This window comes from Cebus imitator, unplaced genomic scaffold (genome assembly GCF_001604975.1).
Source record: "Cebus imitator isolate Cc_AM_T3 unplaced genomic scaffold, Cebus_imitator-1.0 Scaffold12, whole genome shotgun sequence".
NCBI classification, from domain to species: domain Eukaryota; kingdom Metazoa; phylum Chordata; class Mammalia; order Primates; family Cebidae; genus Cebus; species Cebus imitator.
The window spans coordinates 518,315-536,232 of record NW_016107327.1 but is presented as its reverse complement, the minus strand read 5'-3'; the positions used below and the strand labels follow the sequence as shown (position 1 = coordinate 536,232).

The following is a 17,918-nucleotide window of genomic DNA, read 5'->3' as shown; positions in this document are numbered from 1 at the left end:
GATGATTGAAATGTAAGACCTCAAACTATAGAAATACTAAAAGAAAATCTAGGAAATATCAATCTGGACATTGGCCTTGGCAAAAATATGTGGTTAAGCCTTCAAAAGCAATTACAACAAAAACAAAAATTGACAAGTCGGACCTAATTAAACTAAAGAGTTTCTACACAGCAAAAGAAACTATCAACAGAGTAAACAAACAACCTACAGATTGGGAGAAATATTGGCAAACTATGCATCCAACAATGTCTAATATTCAGAATCTAGAAGGAACTTAAACAATTGAACAAGCAAAAAACAAATAACTGCATTAAAAAAATTGGCAATATATATGAATGGACACTTGAAGACATACAAGTGGTCAACAAATACATGAATAAATGCTCCACATCACTAATTATCAGAGAAATGCAAATCTAAATCACAATGAGATACCATCCCAAACCAGTCAGAATGGCTATTATTAAATGTTTAGGGAAAAAACAGCAACAAATAAACAGATGCTGGCGAGGCTGCAGAGAAAACAGAAGGCTTATACAGAGTTGGTGGGAATGTAAATTAGTTCAGCCACCGTGGAAAGCAATTTGGAGATTTCTCAAACAATTTAAAACAGAACTGCCATTCAACCCAGCAATCTCATTACTGGATATGTATCCAAAAGAAAATAACTCATTCTACCAAAAAGACACATGCACTTGTATGTTCATCACAGCACAATTCACAGTAGCAAAACATAGAATCAACCTAGGTGCCCATTAATGGTGGACTGGATAAACAAAATGTGTCACGTATACCCATGAAATACTACACAGCCCTAAAAAAGAATGGAATTGTTATTTGTAGCAACATGGATGCAGCTGGAAATGATTATGCTAAATGAATTAATTCAGGAACAGAAAACCAAATACTACATGTTCTCACTTTTAAGTGGGAGCTAAACATTGAACCCATAAAGATGGCAACAATAAACACTGGAGACTACTAGAGTGGGGAGGGGGCAAAGGGGCAAGGGTTGGAAAACTATTAATTTCTATCCTCAGACCTGGATGATGGAATCAATCATATTCCATACCCCAAACCTTAGCATCACATAATATACCCATGTAGCAAGATGTACCCCCTAAATCTAAAATTAAAGTTGAAATTATTTTTAAAAAAGAAAATACAAATTAAAATTACAATAAGATACCACTATGTACTTACTCGAATGGCTAAAATTTAAAAATCTGCCATACCAAGTGCTAGTGGAAAGTAAAATGATACCTCAAGTTTGGAAAACAGTTTGGCAGTTTCTTAAAATGTTAAACATGGATCTACACCATGACTCAGCCATTCTACTCCCAGGTAATTTACCCAAGAGAAATGAATAAAAGAAATTAATGTATATAAATCTGTACAGAGATGTGTAAACAATTTTTTTTCTTTTGAGATGGAGTCTAGCTCTGTCACCTGGGCTAGAGTACAGCGGCACAATCTCGGTTCTCTGCAACCTCCGCCTCCCAGGTTCAAGAGATTCTGCTGCCTCAGCCTCCCAAGTAGCTGGGACTACAGGAGCACACCACCACGCCTGGCTGTTTTGTATTTTGGTAGAGATGGGGTTTCACCATGTTGGCCAGGATGGTCTCAATCTCCTGACCTCGTGATCCACCCATCTCGGCCTCCCAAAGTGCTGGTATTACAGGTGTGAGCCACCATGCCCGGCCATAAATTTTTATAGCAACTCTATTTTAGATAGCCCCAAACTGATAACAATGCAAATATTCATTAACAGATGAACAAATTTTTAAAATTGTACAATACTTATACAATTAAATATTACTCAGCAATAAAAAGAATGAACTACTGATGCACAAAACTCTGAGTATGAATCTCAAAGTAATTGTGCTGAGTGACAAATGTCAAACAAAAAGTGAACACACTGTGTAAGTCCACATAGAAAAAAATAAACTATACTATGATAAATCTATAACATTATACATAATTCTGTAAAGTATAAATTAATCTCTAGTGATAGAAAACATATTAGTGTTGCCTGGGAATAGGGTATCTGACTAGGGTGGGAAGGAAGGATTATACAGTTGCGTGGAGAAACTTTTAGGGATTATGGATATGTCCATTATCTTGGTTGTGATAAACATGGATGGAAAATTCCTAAACAAAATAGTCACAAACTGAATCCAGGAATATATCAAAAATACTAGTGACCAAATTTGAATTATCACCAACAATGCAAGATTAGGTGAACATTAGAAAATCAATTTATGTAATATGCAGTAATAGATTGAGAAAAACCATATAATCTTCTCAATCTACATGATGTTAGCTAAAATCCAGCATGTTCTTATGATAAACATTCTTAGCAAATTATGAGCAGGAGATTTTCTTAACGTTATACAAAATTTCTATGAATCAATAAAACAAATATCATACCTGATAGTGCAATATTAAAATTTTTCTCTTTGAAATAAAAGGACAATGGTGTTCACTATCATAGCTTCATTTAACATGGTATTAATGGTTCAAAAAGTAGGAAGGAGGCTGGGTGCAGTGGCTCACTCCTGTAACCCCAGCACTGTGGGAGGCCTAGGCAGGCGAATCACAAGGTCAGGACATCGAGACCATCCTTGGCTAACACAGTGAAACCCTGTCTCTACTAAAAATACAAAAAATCAGCTGGGCATGGTGATGTGCGCCTATAGTCCCAGCTGCTCAGGAGACTGAGGCAGGAGAATCGCTTGAACCTGAGAGCCACGTGGAGGTTGCAGTGAATTGAGATAGTGCCACTGCCCTCCAGCCTAGGTGACAGAGCAAGACTCCATCTGAAAAACATAAAATAAAATAAAAGTAGGAAGGAAAGGTTATAGGGACTGGAAGAAAAAGAAAACTATCATTATTGTCAGATTAAATGATTGTGTAGTCAAAACTCCAAAAGCATCTTCAGCTATATCATTCAAATTTAAAATACGGATTTAACAAAATTACTGGACACAAAAATCAAGAGGCTGAAATCAATTGTATTTCTATCTGCAAGTAAATGTAATTCAAGAAATATAACATTTGTACTAGCATCAAAGAAATCTCAAGCACCAAACAATAAGTATTTTAAATAGTCTTGTAAGGCTTTGATAGTGAAAAATAATTAAACTGTATTAAACGAACTTTAAAAAAAGAGATACATTTTCTGTTTATATACTCTAATACTTGAGCCAAAATTAAAATTTCGTAATTCTTTCCAATTTGCTGAAACATATTTTGCAATCATAATCAAAATCCAAGTTCACTTGTGAAACAGATAGCAGATTTTAAAATGTACAGGAAATACAATTGGCCAAGAACAGCCAAAACACTTGAATGGAGAAAAGCAGAACTTTCTCTATCACATATTAAGATTTACTACAAAACTATACAATTAAAATGAATTAGCAGTGGCATAAGAATAGACAAGCAGAAAAGAAAAAAGGGAGAATATGCAACTAAAAAAGATACAAACTTTTATGAACACTTATTTTTATTTAATATTTTAATATTTTAATATATTTATTTGTATATTATTTATTTTATTCACACGTTTTGACTCATTATAGCTGGTATTGTAATCAGTGCAAAAAACACACTGTTTTCAATGAATGTGCTAGGACATTAAAGTATCCATAAAAAAACAAAGATGAAATTGACCCTATACCATTTACAAAAATCATCTCCAGGTAATTTAGAGATGTAAACGTGTAAGGCAATATATTATAGGCACATAAAAAGCTTTTTTATGCAAGACATAAGAGCATTAACTATAAAAGAAAGAATTGACAAAGGAGTATTGAAAATAAGAATTTCTCAGATAAGAGCTCATTAAAAAATTTAAAAGGTGAGCTACAGAATGAGTTCAAAAATGTTTGTAAAGTGTGTAACCAACAAATAACACATCAATATACATAATGTAGAGCACTAAAAATTATTTTTAGCAAAGAGAATAATTCAATTTAAAATGGGAAAAATACTTTAATACCCAAATATTAAGTATTTATGTTAACATTTAATATTAATAACACTAATTAAATATTAATATTAAAAATTAATACCAATAACAAATGACAAATTCAAATGGCTAGTAGACGTATGCAAAGATGCTCAACACGGCAATAATCAGAGAAATGCAAATGAGATATAATACTCATCCTAAAAATTGGCTAAAATTTAAAATCTAATAGTGCTTTTGATATTGGTGTTGGTGAGCAAAGAAAACTCTCTTCAAACTGTTGATGGGAGCTCAGTTGGTATTCTCTAGCAGGTTAAAAAAAGGTTAACTTATGACCCAGAAATTCCACACCTTGATACAACCTAGGGAATTCATGTGCATTTGCTAACATAAAGGAGACATGAGGAAGGAAGTGGAGATGATGTGATTGCTGGATGGAGGACATAAGCCAAAGAATGAAAACAGCCTCTACAAGCAGGAAATATCAGGGAAATACATCCATTCCAAAGAACCTCTAGCGGGAACAAACTTTGCCAAAGATTCATTTTGGAATTCAGACCTCCAGAACTACCGGTAAGATAATAAATTTGTGTGGTTTTAAGGCACTAAGTTTGATAATTTATTACAACAACAAACTAATACAGAAAGCAGAATTGTTTATAAAAACCTATCCTATGCAAACATAATCATTATCAATTGCAAAAAAAATCAAAATAAATTCAAAAGAAAAAATCAAATTAGTGAAGCATAATTGTGACACAGATGACAGAGGCTCGTTTCTCTCATATACTGAGTGTTTATAAACCAGCATTAAAGACATCAGCAGCCCAATGGAAAACCAGGAAAAAGAAAATAAATATTTCAAATAAAAAGAAATACAAATACTCAGTATCTCTCCCCAGTCCGTAGCCCACCCCATGAAGTGATGCTAATTTTATTCACATTAGAAAAATGTTCTTGACTGGGCGCAGTGGTTCATGCCTATAATCCCAGCACTTTGGGAGGCAGAGTCAAGTAGATCACTTGAAGTCAGGAGTTTGAGACCAGCCTGACCAATATGGTTGAAACCCCATCTCTATTAAAAATACAAAAAATTAGCTGGGCATGGTTGGTGGCACATGCCTGTAATCCCAACTACTCAAGAGGCTGAGGCAGGAGAATCACTTGAACCCAGGAGGCGGAGTTTGCATTATGCCGAGATTGCCCCACTGCACTCCAGCCTGGGGTACAGAGGGAAACCCTGTCTCAAAAAAAGAAAAATGTTCTTATTTACATGGCACCATTTATTCCTAGGTCACCCAGAGGGCCAGGTGATTACCCTGACTCAACAGTTCTTCAGCTTCAGCCTGCTTCCCCAGAATTACCTAAAGACTCCATTAAGAATGAATAATTCTAGATCTCATCCCCAGGGATTCTGACTCACTAAATTTGGGGCCAGGAAATCTGTATTTTCTACATAATGGCCTATGAAATATATTTCAAAAAGTACTGCCTACATTTTGACCTTCCTATTCCTGGAGCTGACCAGATTCCATAGTCAAGGCTGCAGATATATATCTAACAGCATCAAAGGTTAACCATGAACGCGTTACAACTTTGCCATAAGAGGGGCACTGCTAGCATCTCCGAAGAGGCCAGAGTGGCATATAAGCAATTATCACACTGTTGAATGGCTGCCACTGTAGTCATCAGGAGGCAGGAGGCAAACTAAGATGATATTTCCAAGATAAGTATATAGCAAGTATGCAATAAGTATGTAAGTAATATGCTTTTTAAAATATAGAGCTAGAAGCCACACTGTTCTGTCTTCACTTATTTGGAATACAACAACAAACTAATACAGAAAGCAGAATTGTTTATAAAAACCTATCTGTGAAGTCACAGAGATAATCAACAAGGCATCTCTGTCAGGATGTAGGTATGATTTTAGGGTGTAAACTAACATCATCTTTATGGAATTAACATAACTCTTCAGGAAACTGACATTTAATCTCTATAATTTCTAACACCCACTAAATAACCTGGTTGGCCAGCCCCTTGTTGCCATACATAAGTTGACTTTAATGAGGGGACTGGATATTTATCTTCAGTGTGGCAGATGAACAGACATGTATTCACAGCAATGACTCTAGGTCAAAACCTTGACAAACCTTGTTTACCTTTTGTCTGCCCCTCCCCAGGTCCAGGTTAATGAAAACCCTTGGCTTGCATCTGCTCTGGAAACAACTTGTGCTGCATTTGACAAACTTATTTTAGGACCATAAATATTTTTTAAATTTCCTTTCCCCTAACTCCTGCTTTCAAGAAATAGAATTGCCCTTGGCTATTTAAATGATATCCAATAGTAATGCTAGACTAAAATAATTTAATAGAAAAGTTTGCCCTAATGTCATTTTGTAATATCTCTGTATAAATTGCATTACTTTTTTTCAAAGAGAACTTGCATTGGCACATATTGAATTTCCTGCTTTCTGTGACATTGATTTGAAAAGTACAGATGTTAAAGCTCTCACTGTGTTCTACACAGATGTGATGTGAAGGATAAAAATGCCTTCCCACTTTGTGCAATATTACAGAAGCATAAGAACAATAATTAAATATCAAAAGCATCCCTAAAAATCAATGTACTGTTTCATCTAAGCAAATGAAATGTCATTGGTTTAGCATCAAAAATAAATACTATAAATAATTTGCTAAAAAATATTCAGCTCATACAATCAACAGTTCAGTAAACTCTAAAGTACAGGAAGGTTTTTTTTTAAAGCTAATAGTGTTTAACCATGAATTATTTTGCCTTCACATATGTAGCTACTACTGAAAAGTGACTTGGTACTTATATAAACTGACTATGAAGGAGGAGATGAAATTCTTGCCTATATTTGGCCCTAATAAACTGCACAGCCTCTCTGGATTATCACTATAACATGGGTAAGAGAAGGAAGAGAGGAGAGATCAGATTATATGAGCTCTGTGGTATCTTTAAGCATTAGTATTTTATGCTCTGTTTCTATAATGGCTGATACTCTTCAAGAGAAACAGAAGTAGCTACTCTTTAGCTACACAAGTGCAGAACCATAACCAAGTTTTATCTTTGGGAATTCCACTGTAAAATCATCCCCTGTCAGGCACAATAGCTCACATCTGTAATCCTAGCACTTTGGGAGGTCAAGGCAGGAGGATCACTTAATCCCAAGAGTTTGAGACCAGCCTGGACAATATAGCCAGAACTCATCGCTACAAAAACTTTTAAAAATTAGGCAAATGTGGTATACTTGGCTAATTTTTAAAAGTTTTTGTAGCGATGTAAACTCTCAAGTAAACTCAGATACTTGAGAGGCTGAGGTGGGAGGATCACGTGAACCCAGGAGGCAGAGGCTGCCATGAGCTGTGATCAGACCACTATTGCACTCCAGCCTGAGAAACAGAGAAAGATTCTATCGCTAAAAAAAAAAAAAAAAAAGATTCCCACAACTATCCAAGGAGTAAATAGAAATGAAATGATGGGGCTTCAGGTAGTTACCCCTTAGTTATTGAATAATTTTTTAAATATGCTCATGATTATAACCTGGATTCAAATTCTGGATACCACTGAATTTAGGAGTTTCAAATGGAGAACGCTAGAGGTATCCACATATATGATCTAGTACCCATTTCTATTGCTTCCTGTTTCTTTTCTTTAAAATTCATCCAACAAATAGCAGTTAAGTAGATAGAAAATCTTTGTGTGTGTGTGTGTGTGTGTGTGTGTGTGTGTGTGTGATGGAGTTTCACTCTTGTTGCCCAGGCTGGAGTGCAGTGGCATGATCTCGGCTCACTGCAACCTCCAGCTCCCAGGTTCAAGTGATTCTCCGGCCGTAGCCTCCTGAGTAGCCAGGATTACAGCCACCCATCACAACACCAGGCTAATTTTTGTGTGTTTTTAGTAGAGACGGGGTTTCACCATGTTGGCCAGGCTTGGTCTCGGACTCCTGACCTCAGGTGATCCACCCACCTTGGCCTCCCAAAGTGCTAGGATTACAGTCATGAGCCACTGCTCCCAGCTGATAGAAAATCTTATATTTCAGAATAAATCATCTATAGTGTAAACAAAATGTAGAAACCTTTGTGAAATATCTCCTTCAAACACAACAATAGATAAGAATGCTGTTTTTCTCTTGTGAAAAGCAATGTCACATAAGGATCTAGACTTGTTTCATTAATTCTCTTAGACAAATCAAATTATCTAATTCAACATGACTTGAAATAATGCAAAAATAAATTTCTTTCTCTGGCTTCCAAAAATGCTAAAACTACTTTTCTCAAGAGACTAAGCACTACTTAGAATACATTCTATTACCAGGGCCGACCTTGTTTCTGAATTACAGCGATGGGATAATGAAGACAAGAGGCAGTCTCCCTTTGAAATTCTCCAACCAACATGTATTGTCTATCAATCAGAGACAGTTAACTGTATTTTCTTTTAAGTTTATTGATGTTGCTGCCAGCCTGCAATTTTTGTATCAGGAGACTTTATACTCTATTTCAAACCCATACTAACAAAGGAAAAGGGAGACATAAAAAAATGTGGAGGGAATAATATTCAAAAATATCCAGATCCCATTCTGGGCTTTTTTCCTTTAAATTCTCATGTTTCCAACTTCAGTTTCTCCTTAATAAATATTTGTCATGGTTTAAAAGGTGTTCCTCACCCATATTATATACTTTTTAATTGATGATTATACCATGAGATATGAGAATGTTGTATAGTAGTTACTTTAAAATGATTTTGTAGATATCACATCATAGAGGTTTGACTGAATAATCAAGAAAGAAAATGCCAAAGTATGGAAACAAACACTCTGGTACTCGTTAAATCAGAGTTTCTTCATCTTAACTTTGTTATTTCAGAACATCTTTAAAATTGAGAGTGCAGTTCAACCACAAGACATTTTAAAGAGAGAAGCAGGAATCAACTAAATTGAGATGAGCTTCATTATTCTTTCTTCCTATACCATACTTGAGACCTGATGACTTTCAACAACGGCTTCTGCTAGAAGTATCATTCCTTGATGTTGATTCTGTAGTGGACACATGTGTGTATGTGTTGTCAGTATATGTAATTTTGCTTTTACAATGTTGGAAGTAAGAAGAAGGCTTCTAATTTTATTCAGCATGATGATAGGCCCTAGCATTTTAATTATTTTTTATGTTGTGAGTAATTTATTATTCATTGGCTATCTTCCCTGTAAATCTTGTCCTCACTCTGTAAGGTTTTCCTTTGGTGTCCAACAAAGGGTTTCATTGCAATAAGAATCAAGGTGTGTCTAAATTCTTACCCAGAGCCCAAACAATGCCAGTCTTCCAGACCAGCCTGAGAGTTTGGGGTGGGGAAACAGAGTCATTATAGAATATCTTCATCTCTCTGCCCAGAGAGCACCAGAGTTATCACCCATGCCCTCCTAAAAGGGCGCCTCAAAGCACATCTTGCTGTAGAGCGGAATTCAGGACCCAGAAGACGAGGGCTCAGACTGAATCTCACAGGATTTGTGTACAAGAGAAACCCAAAAGAATGGATTGGCTCTTCTTCAGAAACATTTGCCTTTTGATCATTCTAATGGTAAGTAGAATTTAAAGACGTGGGAAGGAAATGCAGCCTCAAGGTCTTGTCTCTGTCAGCTGTTGGACTTTCTACATGGGATTTATTCCATTTTTAATCCCCTTCCTGCAAAGAGAGTTCTAGGAGTCCAGCCTCTGTTAATTTCCAACAACTCTCTGTGCATGAGGGACCAAATGTCATAGAGAAGTAGAGTGAGAATCTGACTGAATTAACTTTATATGTCCTCAGAGACATAATCTACTTCACTTTAAATGCTAGGACAATTCTAAAATTTTAACTTGGAAATAAAATTTATATTCTATGATCATATAAATAAATCAGATAGATTGCTGTGAAAACTTCCAGTGCAAATGAGTTCTAAATTTGAAGGGAAGTGAATCAAGCCCATTTCCCTTCACTAGTCATTTCCCTTTGAGTTTCTTTCAAAGTGGACGAATGATACATTGAAATTACATTGCAACTAATAATAAAATATTTAAGTCATGAGAATTTTTTCCAGTCAGATATTGCTAAAGAAAATTGAAGCTCAGCCACCAAGGCAAACCTTTTCTGGAATTATTAATGCATTCCTACAGGCCAGCAAAGAAATATTTAAACTATCTATTTCTTTACAGTAAACATGGCATTTTGGATATTATATTGCTTTCCTCTAAGCTTTGGGTGTCCAAGGTGTGACGTGACTTCCAGACAGTCAGCATGCATAGCAAGTATCCTGCCCTAGCAAGAGAGAATTCCAAGTCCAAAGAAGAACAAAATTCCAGTTGGCCAATCACCAAACTATTGCCAATTCATTTAGAAATGTTTATTTAAAGAATCAATTAAACTAGATTAGATTAAAGTCTACTGATGATTAAATGATAGAACAATTTAGTCCAAACAGCTGAGAAAAATAAGTGGAAAGATAAGAGGACAGGATTATTAGGAAACTGTACTAATTTTTCAAAGTAAATTAAGACAAATGCATGATAGCTGGCCACACTTCAATCTCCCAGGAGTATCCACATTGGTGCTACAACATAAGCTTATAAAATTATTCCCATCCTATTCTTAGGCAAGTGGCAATTATACCAGACTCCTCTGGACATCAGTTTAAGAGACAGAAGGCAGCTAGAGCTAGGAGAGATGGGAGCACATCGTTGTCCGGTAGGCACAGTGAGAGGAGCTGCTCTTCTGGAATTCACGTTTCTAAACTTCAACAGCAGTGCAGGAACCAAACACTGCCAAAGGGCACACAACCCCAAGCTCAGGAGAGAACCTGAGAATGGTGGTAGAATACTGCATCCTCTGAGTTTAGGAGACAGATTATTAAACAAGACTATTTTTGAAAAATATTTTTAAACTTAAAAACAACAGACAGAAGGTCAATATTCTGTTACAATGATCGTTATTTATTTACTAAATAAAGTAAATGTCACTAAAAGAAGAGGCAAGAATCGGACTTGGTCTTCAACAGAAATAGTAAGTCACTAGGATATGCCTCTTGCTATACTCCTATGAGTATATTCATGCTTTGACTCAAATAAACTTTTGGTTTTCTGTAAGGAAATCTGTATGTGTCAAGATTTTAGAGGCAACTTCTGAGCACTAAATCTTGACTCCCATTGCCTTCTGCAGAGGCATGTTTTATGATAATATTAATTATTTAATTAAAGAGTTGATCTTCTTCTCCTTGATCTTGAAAGAGTATTATATTTCAGACTCTCATGATCTTTTTTTGGTAGTATTCATTTATTTTCCCTGGTAATATCAGTGTTTTTGATACTTAATTCCTCCTACTCCTCATTAATATTGAAGCCTTTGCATTTGACATTTCATGGTAATTGTGAAAAAGTTATTTATGTATTTTTTCTTTATGCATGTCTAACAGATCCCTTACCATATCAATAATGTCTGAAGTTGAGAGGCAGAGACTTCTAGCATCTTTCAAAATCGAAACAAATGCAAGGATTGTTTAAGAAGAATCTATATGATGTTATAGATATTATAGAAAAGGAGGCATGCCTACTTGTCTCTAATTTCCTGAACATAAACTCTGTCCCTTCTTCATTAACTAAATCAAAGACTCTCTGGGGCATCACTGTAGCTTACACTAATGAGGGTGTGGCAGCTTCTCAGAGACTCACAGGTACTTTGTGTCAGCTACATCTCAACCGCAAAGAGTGCTTTAAACAAAGTTCTGACTGGCTAACCAGTAAAAGGTACTCAAAACTCTGGGTTACAATAAGACACTGATTTTATCACGAGTTATTTGGCATTTTCGTCCTAACACGATGCTTACCGTATTCTTCTCCTATAAAACAGATAGGGTGGTGAGGTACAATCAACAGTGAATCAAGACTAAGAAGTCCCAGGTTTGAATCACGGCTCCTCTTCAAAGTGGCTGTGTAACTTTGGCAAAAGCACCTAGCTTCTCAGAGCTTCCTTTTACCCCATGTGAGAATACACAGTTAGACATGATGATATTAAGTTGCTTCCGCTATAGGAACTCTGTAATTCTAAAATTATCCCCACTGAATACTTAGGTAGTAGAAGTTCATTTCTGGCTCATAAATAGTTTTTATAACTTTGGCTACAGAATCTGAAGATTTAGGTAATGCTATAGATTATATAGATTTTATTAGGAAGGAGTTACTTAAGGCAGGACAGTTATTAGCTGGAAGAGGCCTATATTATATCAAGTTGAAAAGATCATAAAAGACAACTATCTATCAGATAATATGTGGCCATTCATGCTACATATAAGATGTAAACACTCCATTAAATAGTCTGATTCTTGAAAGTAATGAAGGTAGGTGGCTAAATGTAGCTATTATCTCATTGCAAGTTGAAAGCAGGCATCAAAATTTGAAAACATATTTAAAACTAACTTAGCCACTTATCTATTCAGTTCTCACATGCACTCAAATGTGTTATTCTGAAGTGTGGAACAGAAATTTGTTTTTATTTACTTGTCAGGCAAATTTCCAGAAATACAATGATGGAGAGAAAAACACCTTATCTGATTTGGTTTTATATTTGCACTAAACAGATACCCTAGATTGCTTTAAATGATTGGTTTCAGTACTGCTTATTACAGAAAGAATGTACTCATCGCCCCAAAGGTTACATCGAAGCAAATCTCAACTCTATTATTGTTTTGTGGATATAAGTGTCTAAGGAATTACTAAGTGTATTTTAAATAAGTGGAAAAATTTATATTTTTGCCTTTTAATCCCTGCAGAGTCCATGGTGAGAACGTCATATAAAAAAAGTTTTATATCTCAAGAGATATCTAGTATTACCATGATCTATAACTTACTATGGCTTTCTCAATAATATCTATCTATTGACTTATGGGATAAAAGTCCTGCCCCAAGAGTATTTCATGGTTCTTGGGACTCTATGACCCTTTTCCTTTTTTTAGAGATACTTTTTTGTGGGGGATAGCTTCTGAATCCTGAGTACTTAGTCTGATGGCTCTTTTCTAGTTCTTAAGTATCCACGGAGGAGTTCCTTACAGAGCAGTGAAACCATTGTTTAAGCTGCGGTCATGTTTCCTTCCCTTCCCCAAGTGGAGGCACAGTTGGAATTCCTCACTCGTGGAAAGCAGCTCTGTTTATAGGGTGTGTGACGAGGGTGCCTGGAGGGAAGCCTTCAGGTGTAACTTGCATGAGAAATGTTTGCCCTTCTTTTCTACACAGAAAATTACATAGCTTACAAACTAAAATGCCATTTTTGATACACCTTCAATTATAAAAAGTGGTATAATTAGGCTTGAACTTGGCACTCTACCATAGACCTGGTAGGATGGTAAGTGCTTTACTCAATTATTATTATAAGTATTATTCAGGCAAGAACTGCTTATTAATAAGTTGGTCCTACATATGCGGATGACTTCAAAACTGACTACTTACTCAAAAAGGTAAGTCACAGAGATGAAAAAATAGCCCTGTTCTGTAGGTACTACTCTAAATACATTCAGGATGTAAGAGAATAATATCTATTCCAATACTGCAAGAAGAACATACTATATAATGTCTTCTCCGTATCTTATATAAAATCATTGTATTCTCTCTAGAAGTAAGTATTAAAAGAAAAGACAAGACCCAGAAAATTTTCTGCAATTTTCCAAAAGTTACATGACACTAGAATATGGCCTATGCTATTATTCCTCTCTGGAATATATACATTATTACAGGTCAAAACTTGTCTTGCACACAGAGAACAGTGTCTGTCACACACGTTATCAGTGAAAATGTTTCAGCGAATGAATGAGTTTAGTTTCCAACTTATCTTTCTTACCAAGTCACTTCATCATATATTTCCCAGCCTCACGTTGATGAGCAACTGTAATGTAGTTGGTTGGCTTTAAAGAGAGCGCGAGTGTTTCAATTGGAGATGAGGAGTTGGTGGTTTTCTGAAGCTGCCAGCCATTGCCTTGCCATCCCAATACCTAACACTAACAAAACATTTCACAGTTAACAAAACCCTTTGAATAGATTACAAAAGTCCTGAAAGGTAAATGTTACAATTTTTTTTTAATTTCATGGGATAAATTAGTAGGACAGCTTATAATTGGGACAGTCAGGATGTGAACCCAAAACTCTTTCAACTCTGCCAGCATTGACTCCCTTCCCCCTCTGGGTCAATGCCCAATTCTAGTCATTCTTACTTTATATTGAATAATTCATCCCAATATCTTTTTTCATTTTCCTGCTTGCCTCCTGTTTGAACATGTCACTCTTTCTAGGTCTATGTCTTACTCTTCATTTCTTTCTCGAAATTAGCACAGACATAAATTTTAGTTTCTTAAGCACTTTTATACTGAAAGTCCTGTTCAAGTTTTTTCCATTAATGCAACCTATCAAAAGGACATCCAAAAATAAAGGGAGACAGGGACCCCTCGTCAACCAGGCCCACAGAGACTGTAATACATTTAGGATACCACGCGTCTCTCCGGGTTATGCTGCTCCCTCAACAGTATGTGTTTCCAACTCCCTTTTCTAGTACTCTACCACTGTGATGGCTGGCTCAGCCATTTCCATTCTCTGTGTGTGTCTTTTACTCAGGGCCTCAGGTGCGGATGATGCCTGGCCCACACATTGCTCTGAAAATGTGACTTTCGGGCTGGTCCTAAGGTAGTGAGATCTCTCAATTGATTGTTCACAGTCACTTGCAGATCAAACTCCTTGTTCTATTCTTTCCCCTGTCTCGTTACTGCACTTGACTAGTCTCTAAAAAGAAAAAATTTTTAAAGACTTTTGTAGGCAAGGAATTTCCACAATTACCTAGGAGTCCATCACTACTTTTCACAATTTAACTGAGGTTCCTACAGTTATGCTACATTGTGCAGTTCAGGAGGCCGATGTCATTCCATGCTTCGTTCAAAACACTCATTAACCGGTGTTTCCTAGAAAGTGAGGGCTCCTGACGGGGCTCATGACTTCATAGGGCCTGGGAGTAATACCTGGCAAGTTCCTTCCTGGAGACTTGTACATAAAGTGACAGGATTTGGAGGGTTTGGCTTCTGTTACCCTCATCCTTAGAGCCAGCTGAGCAGGGAGCAGAAATACCGCAAGTGTACTATGGAAGCCTCCCTCAGCACAGCATAGGTCCTGCTAGATGAGAGCCCTGGGCTCTAGTCTTATTCCACTCCCCTGGCTTGAAAATAATTAAAAATAAAAAACTCAGGGACAGCAAAAGGATGAAAAGGGTCTTATACTCAAAAATTCTTGGAGTTACTTCAGTTGAGCTGGGCTCTCTAGAAAGGACAAGAGCGAGGTAAAATGAGCTCAAAACTTCTCATCCCTTCTTTAAACTACAGACAAATCTACTTGATGTGGTTACTTTCAAGTCCTTAAAAATGATTCACTAGTACTTTTAGATGTCACGGGGCACTATGAACATGCCCTCGAAAGCACAGAAGAAAACTCTTCTGTCATTCTTCCTTCCTCTTGACAAATATACTGAGTACTTGCTGTGCCTGTCACTTTCACCTTGGCCACTCTATTTAGATCAGAGTCTGAAACAGGGAGAAGCAAGGGAATTTGTCCAAAGCTACACTATTCAGTTCTTGGGCCTGCATGTCTCAAGAAATTTTTGATAAACCACATTGTTTTTTATAAAGCCAAAGTATGATTTAAAGCTACATATCCACTATGGAATATAAATCACTGGACTTTGAAATGTACACTTGATATCAGCTTAATTGTTACTCTAATAGTCTTCAAATCAGGACCCGTGTTTTGCTGAATGCATTCATTTTCCAGATCCTCAGCTTCTAGTCTCTCCTCAAGTCAATCTACCTCAACATGCACCTGAACCTGAAATAACAAGCTGGTTCTCCTCTCCCAATCCCGCTTAAAAAGTCACACCTCTCAGCCATGGCAAACATTATTTTGTTGCACTGCAATAGATTGTGAAACTATCAGGGGCATTAAACTAAGAATAATTGAAAACATTGATGTTAGTATTGGGAAAGTGGGTTCATTTCTTTTGAGATGGAGTCTCGCTCTGTCGCCAGGCTGGAGTACAGTGGCCATTCTCGGCTCACTGCAACCTCCACCTCCTGGGTTCAAGCGATTCCCCTGCCTCAGCCTCCCAAGTAGCTGTGACTACAGGCATGTGCCACCACTCTGGGCTAGTTTGTTTGTTTGTTTGTTTGTTTGTTTGTTTTGTATTTTAGTAGAGACGAGGCTTCGCCATGTTGGCCAGGATGGTCTCAATCTCTTGACCTCGTGATCCACCCGCCTCAGCCTCCCAAAGTGCTGGGATTACTGGGGTGAGCCACCGCACCCACTAAGAGAGCTAATTTCAGTGCACTTAACAAATCCTTTTGCAAATTATGATTTTCAATTATTTGTTTACAACAAAATTAAAAGAGAATCTGAAGGAGTTGCCAACTTATACGTCATTAAAACATCATTTTAAGCGTTATAGATTTACGTCATGTAATTCAGAATAAATTTAAAGAATTTAATGACTCTGCTACTAGAAAAAAAAAATTCCAATGTCATCTATGAACAAGTTTTCTCAGTATTAACAACTGAAAGACAAAACCAAACAAACTAGAATTGGTTCTGAAACTTGTTTAATTCTAATGACAAGTAATATTTATAATTTATGAGCTAATTTTTTAAAACTTCAAACTCATATTTGCAATGCATTTCTGGCAAAGTTTTACTTTCATATTTAATTATATTGCATTGAAATTTCAATATTTGCATGTTGTTTGCTCAATTATGATGCTAAGTATAATTGTAAAATTAATCCAGTTCAGAAAAAAAAAGTTTCTTAACACTTAGAGCCTCATAATGACAGAAATTCCAATAAAACAAAATTTCTATTCATATGCATATTTTCATTACAGACAAGTATGCTAGGCTGCTCAGTAAAAACCTTAAAATATATTAAAATATATTTGAAGCTTGAAAATATATTCTAGTAGGATGAACCAATGGAGGGGATAATTCATCAATAGAAATACGATATCAGAGTTCAAGGAGAAATAGGAGTAGAATACATTCCAACTGACAAAGAACTTACTCATCTATTTTTCTGATTGATGGTACTGGGCATCAGAAGGCAACAGCATATAGAGTCTTGCATTTCCCACAGCTCTTCATAAGTTCCCTTACCTTCCACCAAAAATATTATTGACCATTTCTGGAACACCTACTGACTTAGAGCCTTCACAATTGTGCTTTTGTTTCACCCTGGCTGAAATGCTCTTCCCCATCAATCCCTCTTATCAAAATAGCCTCATTCTGCAGAGCCCTTTCAAATCCCTACTCTCCTAGGAAGGCTTCCTGAAATTCACTGGGATAATTCAAGTTGCCTGCCCTATCCTCCTGCAAGCCGGCTGAGGTATCCTAACCTGCTGTAGACTTATGTGTTTGTCTTCTCTAAAACTGAAATTTTTTGGAGGGCAAAAAGTCTATCATTCATTTGTGTTAGCTGTGTTTATTCCATATCATCAACAAAATGTATATTTTAAAAATGAATTAATAAAAGAATATCGTTAATGTTTTTATGACCTGGCTTCCCCTAAATTATGCAAATTTATGCTAATGTTGTACCTTCTATTAAAACAGGTGGTGATGGAAGTAAACAGTGAATTTATTGTTGAGGTAATGTATGATAAAATTATTTTCTCAGTTTAAAATTAAAACAAAAACTAAATTTTATAATGTATTATATACAAAAATCAGAATATTTGAAATTGTAATTATCCACATAAAAGTTAAGAGACAGAATCTCTGGTGAACTGAAATAGCATACCCCAAATAGTGAAACCCATACTCCCAAATCTCTGTGCTTTTAGGGCATGTGTTTCCAACAACTTAGTGTTTTAGTAACTCTTGTTTACCA

At 36.2% G+C, this 17,918-nt stretch overlaps 1 protein-coding gene and 1 long non-coding RNA gene across 2 annotated transcripts in view; one reads left to right on the top strand and one right to left on the bottom strand.

The window, feature by feature from the left end:
• The window catches only part of LOC119466921, a 117,383-nt gene that overhangs the window by 61,994 nt on the left and 37,471 nt on the right, over nt 1-17,918 (bottom strand). The window lies entirely within an intron of this gene.
• DSG4 (desmoglein 4) overlaps nt 9,279-17,918 on the top strand; it is a 35,849-nt gene continuing 27,209 nt past the window's right edge. The window contains exons 1-2 of the mRNA XM_017497709.2: nt 9,279-9,569; nt 17,642-17,677. Coding sequence (XP_017353198.1) covers nt 9,522-9,569; nt 17,642-17,677 — 84 coding nt within the window. The 5' untranslated portion in view covers nt 9,279-9,521. The remainder of the gene's footprint in view (nt 9,570-17,641; nt 17,678-17,918) is intronic.